Genomic DNA, 12933 nt, shown 5'->3' on the forward strand with positions numbered 1-12933 from the left:
GTTTTTAAGAAATGTCATGTAGGAAACACTGAGGTTTCCTCCTCAACATCTATCTCCTACTTCACCTCTCTTGTCCTTTCTAACCCAATTCCAAATTTATTCAGATAATCCACCTCTTCCCTATGAGATTCAGGGGGATATGAAGCTAGTTCCAGTTCCAAGGTTAGATATGAATTAACTCAAGCCAAGCATGCTAGTACATACCCTTTGCACTGCAGCGACTGGCTGTTTGTGGCTTATAAGTAATATAATACTTCATTGCCTAGCATATACAGAAATTGTACACATTGTCTAGCATATACAGTAACTGTACACAAATCAGCATTGTCATTGTTACTAGTGGCACGTCAGTCCATTTCTGTCAAAGAGAGGAAAAAAATCTTCGCAGTAATTCCAGTTTCCCGCACGTGCTTTCCAACTACGGGCTAGCATTAATAGTCGCTGGCCTCCTGCTTCGATTATTTTTGGTTATGAGTTAAATTTAACATGGTCCCATGTATTCTTTCCCTGAAGGGCCTCAAGGATTTGGGAAGGATTAGGCACACTCTAATTTAGGAAGAAAGATGGATGAATCCACCTATGTGCATTTACTGGTATGAGTCACTGGGGAGGTTAATTAAGTCAATGAAATGATCCAGAACAGGTGTCCAAGGCTGTTTTAAGAACAAGTGCTTTGATGGCGGTGAAAATGCACGGCTCAGCTCTCCAACTGCAGGGAGCGGGTATGCAGTTGACAGACGGCCCCAGCTGATGTGTTCTAGAATCCTCGGCGCCAAGGCCACACTGCCCAGGAGCTTCTGCTGGCCAGTGATTAATTATGGTGGGGATACTAAGGAGAGGGGTTTCCCAGGTAGCTCAGGGGTAAAAGATCTGCCTGATACAACTTAGCAACTGAGTATGCACACTAAGGAGACATGGGGCGTTATTTGGCAGGTGACTTTTGCTCAAGGACTCTCCAGAGGCCTTGACAAAACTTTCTGAGACCTGCACTGCAATGTAAGTCCTTTCTTCTTTCACTCTCTCCTTCACTGAGGTTACAAGGACATCACAGTCTGATGGCCCTTCCAGTCTCCTCTGGCTCCCTCTCTATTTTCTCTCACAAGTGTTTCCATGAATCAACCTTAATAAACCTCCTGTATACCTGACCTTATCTGGCTTCTGCCTCTTGGAGGACCCAGGCTAATAGAAGTGGTTGTATCTCCTAACATTAAAATGCTCGTTTATTTATTAAAATTGTGTTGTATTCTGAGTAAAGGGCAAAGTCATCAGCTTGAGAGTATTTAAGAAAGACTCATCCACTACATTTTTCTTTCTGTAGTAAATGTATGATAACTTCTATTCAAATTATGGGGCTTCCCTGGTGGCTCAAAGGTAAAGAATCTGCCTGCTATGCAGGAGACTCACGTTCGATCCCTGGATTGAGAAAATCTCCTGGAGGAGGAAATGGCTACCCATTCCAGTAGTCTTGCTTGGAAAATCCCATGGACAGAGGAGCCTGGTGGGTTATAGTCCATAGGACCCTATGGCTACAATCCATAGGGTTGCTCAGACTGAGCGACTTGAGTATGCACACATTCAAATTACAGCATGGTCTATTTCCAAGGGCAAGTTTCTTCCTGCATATTTATTGTAGGAGACCGGCCTACTAAAAGGCATGACAAAAGAATTAAACAATCTTGCTGAGAGGACATGGCTCAGTATGCAACTCCTGAAGGAATCCAAGAAGGAACAAACAACATCTTGAAAGCAGGACGTGGGCCTGGGGATGGAAAGCTATCAACAGACGGTTCCTAGCTGTGGCGGCTGGAGGCACATAGAGATTTACTGGGTCTTTGTCCTTGAGGCAGAAAAACAGGGATATGAAAATGTTAAATGTTAACTGCACGGGCTTATCATTGAAGGCCACCTGTCCTGCTATGCTCACGTAAACACATACAAGCAAGTCTCAGAAAGCATAATAAAGCAGACTTGAGATCAGTTTGGGCGTCTTCACCCTGTCGTGGCGTTGGTCCCCTGATCCCTGCTGTAACTTTCTTGAGTGTTTCTCATTTTTTTGCCACACCGCACTTTTGTCTAGCTGTACTCAACAATTTATTTAAAGCAATGAAGCTAGAGTTTGCTGGCCATCTTGACAGGTGGCCAGCCTGAACTCAGAGCTATAAAGGTTTTCATATTCTCTTTGGTCTATTTGTGAAATTCATATGGGCTTATATTGGCTCCTGTTTAAATCACAGAGACTTCACAGATAGTAGGAGTGGGCATAGGTACAGGCTGCTATATTGTTGATGAGGAGGGGAGGATCTTCTATTTCTCTGGGTCCTCTTCTTAATTTGAATGTTTTTATACTGCCACCTTGATCATTTTGCCTTCCTTTCCACCCTGTCAGCACTGTCTCAGTTCTCAAATTATTCTAAATGCTTTGGCAATCTGTGAAAGTGCATTTCATGTCCAAATTTAGGCAGTTCATACAAAGAAATGTTTAATGCCTTCATGCACATATTTCTTAAATAATTATATATGAGTTCCTATATAGTGCAGATGAATGGAGTTAACTTTCTGATGGCCGCCAGGTATACATACTTGTATTAACACAATCCTTAGCTCCTGACACTGTCATCACTGGTCAATGCATACCTTATTTGTATTTTACTTATTTATTTCTGATATAATGAGACCTATGAAGCCAACCACCTAACGTGACACTTGAACATTGGAAATAACTTATATTGCCCAAGATTTCCTTTCAAAGAAATGCTTCTCTTCATAGCATTGAAATCACAAGAATCCAAATAAGTGACATTTCTATAACTCTCTGGAATTAGAAGTGGAATTGTGTTTGTGTAGCTAGATGTCTGAGAAGTTTAGGATCACCCCACCCCTTCTCGACAGCACTTGGAAGACTGACTCCAATCATGTGCGTCAGTGAAAGAAATCTGTTTCAAAATGGAAGCCAAACAGGGGTCCAAAATCTTTGGAGGAGTAAAGAACACAGGCATGAACGAGTCCTGAAAGTGTTACTTTTGTCAGCAAGGTGGTGCTACTGGTAAAGAACCCATCTGCCAAGGCAGGAGATGCAAGTTCAATCCCTGGGTCTAGGAGATTTCCTGAAGGAGGCCATGGCAACCCACTCCAGTATTCTTTCCTGGAGAATCCCGTGGACAGAGGAGCCTGGTGGACTACAGTCCACAGGGTCGCAGAGTCGGACACGACTGAAGGGATAGCACGCACTCAGGGCAGTATTTGATTACTTACTGGCCTGTTAAGTATGTACATTAGGGAGGCTGTGACCTTGAGTGAGGACATTGGTTTAGCGAGTAGGTAAATCAGAGAGTGATATTATGAAGAGGAAATATGAATAAGAAGGATTTCCAATACATGCAGCTGCTGAAGACTGGCAGTAAGGTCAGTACTCATTAGAGTGCTCCAGTTGGCCTTGAAAGGTAGATGGTAGAAGAAAGTTAACGATGAAGAAGGAAGAGCCACCAAGAGACTAGGCATGGCAGTAGACATGAAACTTGGGAGCCCAAAGGTGTCCACTGGATGGTTGACTGTTTCTCTCAACTGCAGGGATCCAGTAGTCACGTATGGATGTAAGAGTTGGACCATAAAGAAAGCTGAATGCCAAAGAATTGATGCTTTTGAACTGTGGTGTTGGAGAAGACTCTTGAGAGTCCCTTGAACAGCAAGGAGATCCAACCAGTCCATCCTAAAGGAAATCAGTCCTGAATATTCATTGGAAGGACTAATGCTGATGCTAAAAGCTCCAATACTTTGGCCACCTGATGCGAAGAGCTGACTCATTTGAAAAGATCCTGATGCTGGGAGAGATTGAGGGCAGGAAGGGGACGAAAGAGGATGAGATGGTTGGATGGCATCACCAACTCAATGGAACTGAGTTTGAGTAAGCTCCAGGAGTTGGTGATGGACAGGGAAGCCTGGCATGCTGCAGTCCATGGGGTTGCAAAGAGTCAGACATGACTGAGCGACTGAACTGAACAGAGAAAAAACAGCTGAAAATCAATTGTAATGTTGAGGCAACAAGGCAAAGAACATGCCAAGGAGACTGACAGATGAATAGAAATCCTCTGATATCATCTGGTCTCATATACAACTAAAACTTATCAAAACCATCAAACGATAGTTCAGGAAAGCTTACATCAGGGTCTTGAAATGCTCCTAGATTAAGAGACAAACATCATGTACCTTCTTGAGAAAGAACACATGTTGGCGATTTTCATGAGCACCCTGTTGAACATTCATTCACTTAACAGGTACTTAATCAGCAGACACACGGTGAGTCAGGGACAGGCTTTGTTTTCTGTAGAACACCTGTAGAAGCAAGGCAAGAGGAAGTGTGTCTGAATAGTTGGAGGTTACTTAGTGTGGTTAGAACTAGAGAGTGATGGGCAGACGTGATGAGCTTGGACACCTTGGATGGATCCAGTTACTTGAGGGCCTTATAAGCCATTTTAAGGGTTTTGATTGGATTGTATCTTAGTCAATATGTAGCCATGGAAGGATTTTTATTTGAGTTTATTAAAAATTTCTCAGAGTAATACATGCACAAGGTAAAAAATTAAATAGTACAGAAGGACTTAAAATGAAAAACACAGTTTCCCACTCCACCCTTTTAATACTAGTCCCATACCCTAGAGGTGATGCATTTAACAATTTCTATTTTTAGATATTCTGTTAACTAACTTCCTAACATTAAATAATATGTTTGAACAATAATTTCTTGACTTATTAACTTTAGACCATCTTTAATAATTCCCCATTACAAAAGATAAGGATTTAACTTATGCTATTCCCACCTTTCATCTGCCTATCCTTTCCCAATTTTTTGATAGATGCACTTTTAATGCTTCTATTGGTTTAATTTATAATTTTGAACAGTAACTAATCCTTTAGTCCTTGTCCCATTAACTGTAGACTTTTCACCCCCATTTTGAATGGACAAGTAATTCTACACTTCTCTCCACCACTCTTCCCTCAATGAATTCTCAACCTCTTTCTGCTTTCTTTTTCCCTTTATAAGATAGGTTACTTTCAGTTTCATTTCTGGATAAAAGATTAGGCCTCTCATGTTTTGTTTATAGGCTGATCAGAGCACTGAATACCAATAAATAGTATCTACATTATTTTGGCTTTGTAAATACTGTTTACTGAGAGTTGGTGGCTCAGCAGTAAAGAATCTGCCTGCCACTGCAGGAGACCTGGGTTTGATCCCAGGATTGGGAAGATCCCCTGGAGAAGGAAATGGAAACCCACCCCAATATTCTTGCCTGGGAAATCCCATGGACAGAGGGGCCTGGCGGGCTACAGTCCACGGGGTCACAAAGAGTTGTATTCGACTTACCGACTAAACAACAACAAAGTAGAAGCTAGGATATTTTCTTCCAAACATATCCAATGTCATGATTCCTATGTCACTTGAAATGAAATATACCTACCGCCAATGACAAATCCAGTCTCTTCTTACATTTCATGAGTAATTTTTGTTATCATTATCTCATAATTGGACTTGAATTTAACATGTTTTTGTTTTGTTTTCCTTTGTGTTTATTAAAGAATGCATCTCCTCCATTTCTTAAACATTCCAACTTCTCAAGGATAATGTCTATGGCACAGAATCAGAGAGTCTGAGACCATGTACTCTCATCTGAAATGGGTCTCTTGGCTAATGGTCACTCTAGAGTGAGTCTTCCCGTTGGCTAATGGTCACTCTAGAGTGAGTCTTCCTGTTGGCTAATGGTCACTCTACAGTGAGTCTTCCTGTTGAATAATGGTCACTCTGGAGTGAGACATGGGTGAGATTCACTGTCTTCTGGTTTCCATTTCTTCCTCTTTCCTGATTTTCATCTTCATTTTGCTGCAGATCTTCCTTAGCAGGTGAGAGAGAACTTCCTTTCCAAGTGCAAAGAAGGCAGATGTTCTGAAAACTTGCATGTCAGAAAATTTCCTTCATTTGGCTTGCTATGGAATTTTGGGTACAGAGATCTTCTGTATGTGAAGACGTTCCTCTATTGGCCTATATCATTGTGTTGCTGGTGAAAAATCTCCCAATGTATTTCTCATCCCTTTTTAGTTGAGCTAATCATGATGACCTAACTTTATCTTTTCTCTTGGCACTTCCAATATCTTTGCTCCATCCTTAACATTCCAAAATTTCACAAGATTGTGTCTAGATGTAGGTTGTATGGGAGTCTTCTCAATTTGGAGACTTAGTTATTTCTGTTCAATTGTTTTTATCTTCACAACATTTTCTATGTTCTCTCTTCTAGACACTCCTAACAGTTAGATACTGATTGTCTATGTCTTTTTTCCCCCCTCTCTTTATATTTCCTATTTCCTTTTGCTCCACATCTGGGAAGATTCCCTCAATTTTATCTTAGAGTCTGTCTACTAAATATTTTTGGCAGCCTTATTTCAGTTTAAGGGTTTCTTCTTCTTTTCAAGGTTTTCCCTTTGTAGCATCCTGTTTTTAACCTTACAGATGCACCTCACATCTCTCCAAAGATACAGATATTTTAAATCGTTTTTCCCAAGTTAACTCTGTTTCCCCCAGAATTTGTTATATTTTTCAAATCTCTTGAATCCATGCTGCTTTCCTGGTCCCTTCCCCAACCACTCCCTCTAAGGCTCAATGTCTGGGAATTCCTAGCCGACTATTTTCACTGAAGAATCAATATGACAGTTTTTTATAGAGTTGCTTGGGCTCCCTCTGCAGTTGTGTGGTCTGTCTGCTTCTGCAGGATGTCTTTCTGTGACTGAAAGCACTTGGTTACTTGAGTAGGGATCTTGGCTGTCAGCAGAGAATTAGCTAATAGGGTAGGGGCTCATTTATTTCCATAAAAGAGAAATTTACTTTGGAGCACCAACTCCTACCTCTCCTCAAGCAGTTTCTTTGATTCCTTTACACAAACAACACCAACAGAACAACCACAATAACAACAGACTTGAAACCAATGGTGGGTTGCCTGTGTTCTGTGCACACAGGTTGGGGTAGAATGGGAGGGGAGTCAATTTCACAACTGACATAATTCTTTAGTAAATAGACTTTTCAGGTACCCAAGTCTCTTTGGGGTTATGTGTCCAGATCAGCTTGTATTCTGCCTGCAAGGAGCTGTGCTCTTTCATTATTGTGCCTTCCACTTTCTCTCTTCCAGGAATGTGCTGAGATCTTCTTCACTTACAACCAAATTCCTTCAGTTTTCTTTGCTGAGATGAGTCAATTCTCTTTTATGTTTCTTGACTTCAGTTTCAGTGGGGCCTGGGGAGGGAGGGAAGTAAACTTACATGTTCAGTTCATCATCTTAAATTCAAAGTCCCGCCGGAAGCTTTTAGACTGGGCAGTGACATGGACAACTTGCCATTTGTAAAAAGGTCCCCGGGGCTACACTGCTGAGAATGGATTAAAGAGGGTAAGAATCAATATAAAAATAATTCTGAATGACTGAGGATCTAATTTTCTTTCTGAGAACACAGCAGGTCTGGGACACTTGGGAGTCAAGATGCTTTACCCAACAATAGCCAGTCACTGAAAATCCAATAAGCTAGTAGAGCACTTTCATGGTGCCCTAGGGAGGACTGAAACCTGACGATCCCAGAACCCAGATGACTGGGCTGATATTAAAAGGATCGTCCCAGCACTGTCCATTGGGAAGCAAGTACATGCAGCCAAAGTGCTGGCAAGTAAGGACATAAAGGTCCTTCTATTTGCTGCTTCATTTCTTCATTTACTCATCTATTTGCTTGTTCAAAGCACTGTAGTTACTAACACTCATTCTGTAATCAGAATGCCTGGGTTCAAATCCCAAATCTATCACTGACTCGCAATAAAGACTTAGGCAATGTACTCAATCTCCATAAAGTCTAGTTCATGCATTTGTAAAATGGGGGCTGTAAATTTCCATTCCATAAGATTATTGTGAGGATTAAATGAAACAACCTATCCTTGGCACATACACAACAGCCCACTAATTGACAGCAGTTACTTTAAGTGCTGAATGAATATTCAGCATCTATGTTTAAAGAATCCATATGATAGATATTTGAGAAGGGAAAATAATTCTAGTATTGAGAAATGACACAATAAAAGAATCCAAAGAAAAATACCATCTATGTCAAATCCTGTTGTCTGTGCTTCCACCCAATTCCTAATAAAGCAAATAAAACAGTGTCTTAAAGCAACTAAATCAAAAGACGAAGGAAGGAAAACTGGCTGGATGCACACAGCTTTTATCCTGAAGCCCCAGCTCTAGCTGAAACTACAAAGAATTTTGAGGTTCTCAGAAAGATTGGAAGAAAAGTTAAGAAAATCTCTGAATGCATTATAATTAAATAAAATCTGGGTCAGCCACATCCAGTTATCTTATTCCAGAGTAAAGATTTCTATTTGCACACAGACTTTGTCTGCCAAACAGCAACAGGAAGAACCTGTGTCACTACGGAAACACAAACACCATCACTGCTCCTTGTTTGCTAAGCACAAACATCCTCACGGTCTCGTTCTGGCTTTTCAAGTGATTTCCATGCTTAATCAAAGAAGGGATTGTACTGGAGAGATGGAATTGAAGGAGACCGAACCCCAGGCAGCTTTGAAAAACCCCATCGTGAATACAGAGACCTGCCTTTAGAGCATAGGGCAGTGTACCAGAATCCTCTGAGTCTGCATAGAGGGTAGGGTGGAGCAGGATTAATTCATTGCATTTGTAAAAATGCCATCGCAAAGTGAAGCCCTGGTCTAAACTGATGGGAGTTAACTGATACGAACAGTGGCTGCTGGCATTTTCTCAGCGCCTACTAACTGCCAGGTACAGTCACTTTTAGAGGTACTAAAATTTAATCCTCACAATAGTCCTATGAAATAGATCCCACTTTGTAGAAGGGGAAATTGAGTCACAGAGAAGTTGAGGAGCTTGCCCAAAGTCTTATAACTAACTGGTGAAAGACCCAGGACTTGGGTGCAGGGGGCCAGCTGTGAGAGACAATCCTAACTCCTGGGCTGCGGGCAGCGAATGTGGACCAGCACGAAAGAAAACCACCCCTTCGAGTGCATGCCCAGTGTCCACACTCCTCAGAGTCACCCGCCTAGGTCTTCCTTGCAACCCCGTGAGGCAGGGATCTTTACCCTCACCCCACACGCAACGAAATGGGAGTTCAGAGATAAAACGACTTTCCCAAGAGCTAACCCTGGTTATATGGGCTCTTCAAATGGCACTAGATGGCTTTTCACAGCTTTTGGAACACTACTCAAGATACAAAATATATGAGTTCTCAGGGAGCTGTCTGAATATCATGGTCAATTAGTGTTTCCATTGAGTTCTATGGTCAGGTGTGGGGGAAAACGATAAAAACAAATCAAGTCCCAGGGAGTCCTCAGGGTGATAGTGACCCACAGAAACAGAGGCCAAAGCTCTCAGCACTGGCCCAGCACAGGGTCAGGAGGGACTCTGATAGCCGAGAGCAGAGGAACGAGCTCATAAACGGAAGGCCACGCTCCTGAGGATTTCTGATTCCACTTTATGTCCTTAACCCAACCCCGGAGATGCTACTAGGATCCAGGGGCAATGAGCTGAGAGGGCAAGGCTAGAACTAAGAGACAGAGGTCGAGGAGTGAATCCCCATCTCTGCCTACCTCCCCAAACCTCTCTACCTGCCACCTCGCTGGGCACTCCTTACATCTGTGTGAGGAGGTACAATTTCATTATATTTTCCTTCCATTCAGGCAGATAGGCCAGGCTGGTTGCCACTTCCTTCTGGATCGGCCAGGCCCAGGCCTCAAAGAACGGAGCCAGATTCTTCTGCACTTGGTGGGAGAACATTTTCACCCACAGATTCATCTTGTCGACGTTGTCTGTGGGCAAGTTGGTCTGGTTCCTGTACTCGGTGAAGAGACGGATGAACGGCTCCCACCCAAAGGCCTCCTGGAGCTGGAAAGACAAGGAGCAAGCAGGTTGAGACATCTGATCGGCAAAAGACCCACCGAACACTCTGAGTGAATGAATGCCTTTAACCCCTTAAACCTCAGCTTCACACCCATCACTGACCCTCTCCTCTTTCACCTGCTCGCCTCGTGGGCTACTTTCGTATTCTGATGATGAGAAGGGTGTCTGAGCCAGCACAGGGCTCAACACAAAGCAGATCCTCAATGAATGACAGTCCAGTGGTCAAAACTGCACTGACTAATATCAGGATTTACCACCAACATCATTATTCATCTGTCTCACTAGACTATGAAAGTAGTAATAGGCTATTACATGAAGATTTGAAATTGGCTGAAGTGCAAAAATCCATTGTCTCTCACAGTTGTAAAGTTAAACCCCCACAACCTGGGGACTGCCACCGCAACCCTGACATAATCTGCACTAACAGGAGGTCTCTTTCAATTTGCAAGGTGACCAAATGGTCTTTAGGAAAAACAGTGAGTCCAGGAGAAGCAGAGGACAATATATAGTCTGTGTGTGTCCTGTGTTCAGTTGTGTCCGACTCTTTGTGACCCCGTGGACTGTAGCCTGCCAGGCTCCTCTGTCCATGGGATTTCCCAGGCAAGAATACTTGGAGGGAGTTTCCATTTCCTTCTGCAGGGGATCTTCCCAATTCAAGGAGTAAACCCACATCTCCTGTGTCTCCTGCACTGCAGGCGGATTCTTAACCTGCTGAACCATCTATAGTCTGGGTCTCTAGAGTTAAGAGTAAGGCAGAATTTTAGGTAAAGACTGCCATCTCGGTGCCATTGGAACCGCCATTAGAGTTCAGAGGGACATTAGCAGTTCCAGCCTCAATTCAACTTCACCGAGGAGGAAGTTCTCTCCAAACACAGGGTTACAGCAGTCTCTTGGCAGCCTCCCTGTCATTTTCGTGGTGGAGGGGGTCAACAGTGAGAACTCGAGCAGGTGCAGGGACCAGAAGAGGGTGCGTTGGCCTGAGGCTGAGTTCCAGGATCCAAGGTGATAAAACCCTCCTTAGTGAGCTGGGACCGGATCCAGGGACTGAGGGGCTGGAACTGGGTGCTGGGTGATAACTGAAAGGCAGGGGCCACCCCCATGTCCAGTCCAGTGAGGAATCATGGCTTGCTTATAACATGGAAACTGAGGCACAGACGAGTCATAATGAGAAGACAGTTTACCCACCTAGGGAAAAAAAAAAACAGCTCCTATCCCACACATTGTGCATGCGTATGTATGCCCACGGAAGTGTGGCTGGCTTCACGGAGCTATTCAGACAGCAGTTTGGTTGCAGTCTCAGGTATGCCTGGGTTTAGAGCCGTGACAGTAGCTATATTTGTAGTATTACCTTTGCCTCTACCGTTTTTAACTTTTCTTACCACTTTCTGTTACTGTTCAGTCGCTCACTTGTGTCCGACTCTTTGCGACCCCATGGAGTGCAGCATGCCAGGCTTCCCTGTCCTTCACTATCTCCCAGAGCTTGCTACCTACTCTCATAAATCTCTTCACAATCCCAGGGTGAATGGTGCGACTGATCCAATTACGTCCGCTTTCGGGTGGTGCAAAGGGATGCTCTGGGGGTATCACCCACCAGGACCTTCAACCCTGGACTTTGTCAGAGCCTCCCGCAGCCTGCGGGTGAGGGGCAGATTAGTGAGAGGTGACCCCCGGGCACCATGATACTGTCTGCCCAGGGTCCCCCCACCAGTGGGGCTCCCACCGCACTCCCCCGATGCTGGCCCAGTACCTGTAAGTACGTCTCCAGGGCCGTCCACGCATTCCAGTTTTTCACATTGGGACCCTTGCCCAGGTAAATTCGGACTCTTTTCTCCCGAACCGGGGGCCACAGAGCAATGTTGGCTCGTCCTCGAGGGATGCCCAGGACCGTCTCGTGCACGTAGACACACCACAGGTTGCAGGTGGCCTCGGTGGTGTGCGGGGGGAACTCCCACTCCTGCCGCTGCTGGTTGCGGCCCAGCTCGTGCACGGGGCCCCAGAGCCCCTTGGTTCTGATGAGTTTCTCATTGATGAGCTCCTGCACCGACTCCAGGTGGCACATGATGGGGTAGCCTGCGTGCATCCAACCTGGGAAAGGCAGGAGGGGGAGGAGAGGGTCAGGGCGCTCCCCACCCACCTAATTCTCCTCTGTACTGTGTCTCCCCAAATACCCAGAATGCTCAGAAAGGCAAACCCAGACCCTTCCAGGCTTTTCTCCTTATCTCCTCATTCTGTAAGAGTGCTTTCGTCCTCACTCTGACTGGCTATAGATATGGAGGCAGGTTTGGGATCACTGTTCACGTTACTATTCAATTTTTTTCTGCTTCTCTGAGAGTGCCCTGTCCACGTGGACCCGTCATTATACTCTTCTCCTCAAAATTAAGAACTAGTGGTTCCCCTTTTCAATATTTACATGTGGAGCTGTCCAGGCTGGAACCTCTTTACAGTGATCATCTGAGTACGCCAAGGGCACTAGAGTCCAGAGGCGATTTCCGTGGTTCTTTAATTTTCACACGCTCTTCATTTTTCAGGCCTCCTGACCCACTGGCAAATAGCCCTTTATTCAATGCTTTCTCCCAACCCCTGTGACCCAGGAAGAGGCCCTCTGCTATCTTTCTCCACTCCCTAAAGTCCCCTGACGAATGCCTGTGAAAGCCCAGCCCTTATGGTCTGCACCATTTCCACTGTTGGATAAGATCTCTTGACATGCTGACTAAAACTGTTACACATTTTAACATACTGTGTACATACAGTTGTGTGTTGTTCAGTCACTCAGTCGTGTCCGACTCTTTGTGACCCCATGGGCTGCAGCATGCCAGGCTTCCCTGTCCTTCACCATCTCCCGGAGTTTGCTCAGACTCATGTACATATGGTTCTAGGGCCTGCTTTTTATGTGCCACATAACGCTTCCCTGGTGGCTCAGACAGTAAAGAATCCGCCTGCAATGCTAGACACCTGGGTTCGATCCCTGGGTTGAGAAGATCCC

The 12933-nt window shown here is 44.4% G+C and overlaps 2 protein-coding genes across 5 annotated transcripts in view; both read right to left on the reverse strand.

Annotated features, from left to right (window-relative positions):
- TCAF2 (TRPM8 channel associated factor 2) overlaps positions 1–4436 on the reverse strand; it is a 34674-nt gene extending 30238 nt beyond the window's left edge. The window contains exon 1 of the mRNA XM_005205822.5: positions 4204–4436. The gene's annotated coding sequence lies outside the window, so the exon portion shown is untranslated. The remainder of the gene's footprint in view (positions 1–4203) is intronic.
- An 81-nt stretch (positions 4437–4517) lies between these two features.
- TCAF1 (TRPM8 channel associated factor 1) overlaps positions 4518–12933 on the reverse strand; it is a 51292-nt gene continuing 42876 nt past the window's right edge. For 3 of the 4 annotated variants that reach the window (XM_005205865.5, XM_005205866.5, XM_059885634.1), the window contains 3 exons: positions 11698–12035; positions 9685–9935; positions 4518–7273 (listed from right to left, as the gene is read on the reverse strand). In XM_005205865.5, the coding sequence (XP_005205922.1) occupies positions 7264–7273; positions 9685–9935; positions 11698–12035 (599 nt within the window). In that variant the 3' untranslated portion in view covers positions 4518–7263. 4 annotated transcript variants of the gene reach the window in all.

Source organism: Bos taurus, chromosome 4 (genome assembly GCF_002263795.3).
Source record: "Bos taurus isolate L1 Dominette 01449 registration number 42190680 breed Hereford chromosome 4, ARS-UCD2.0, whole genome shotgun sequence".
Classification (NCBI taxonomy): domain Eukaryota; kingdom Metazoa; phylum Chordata; class Mammalia; order Artiodactyla; family Bovidae; genus Bos; species Bos taurus.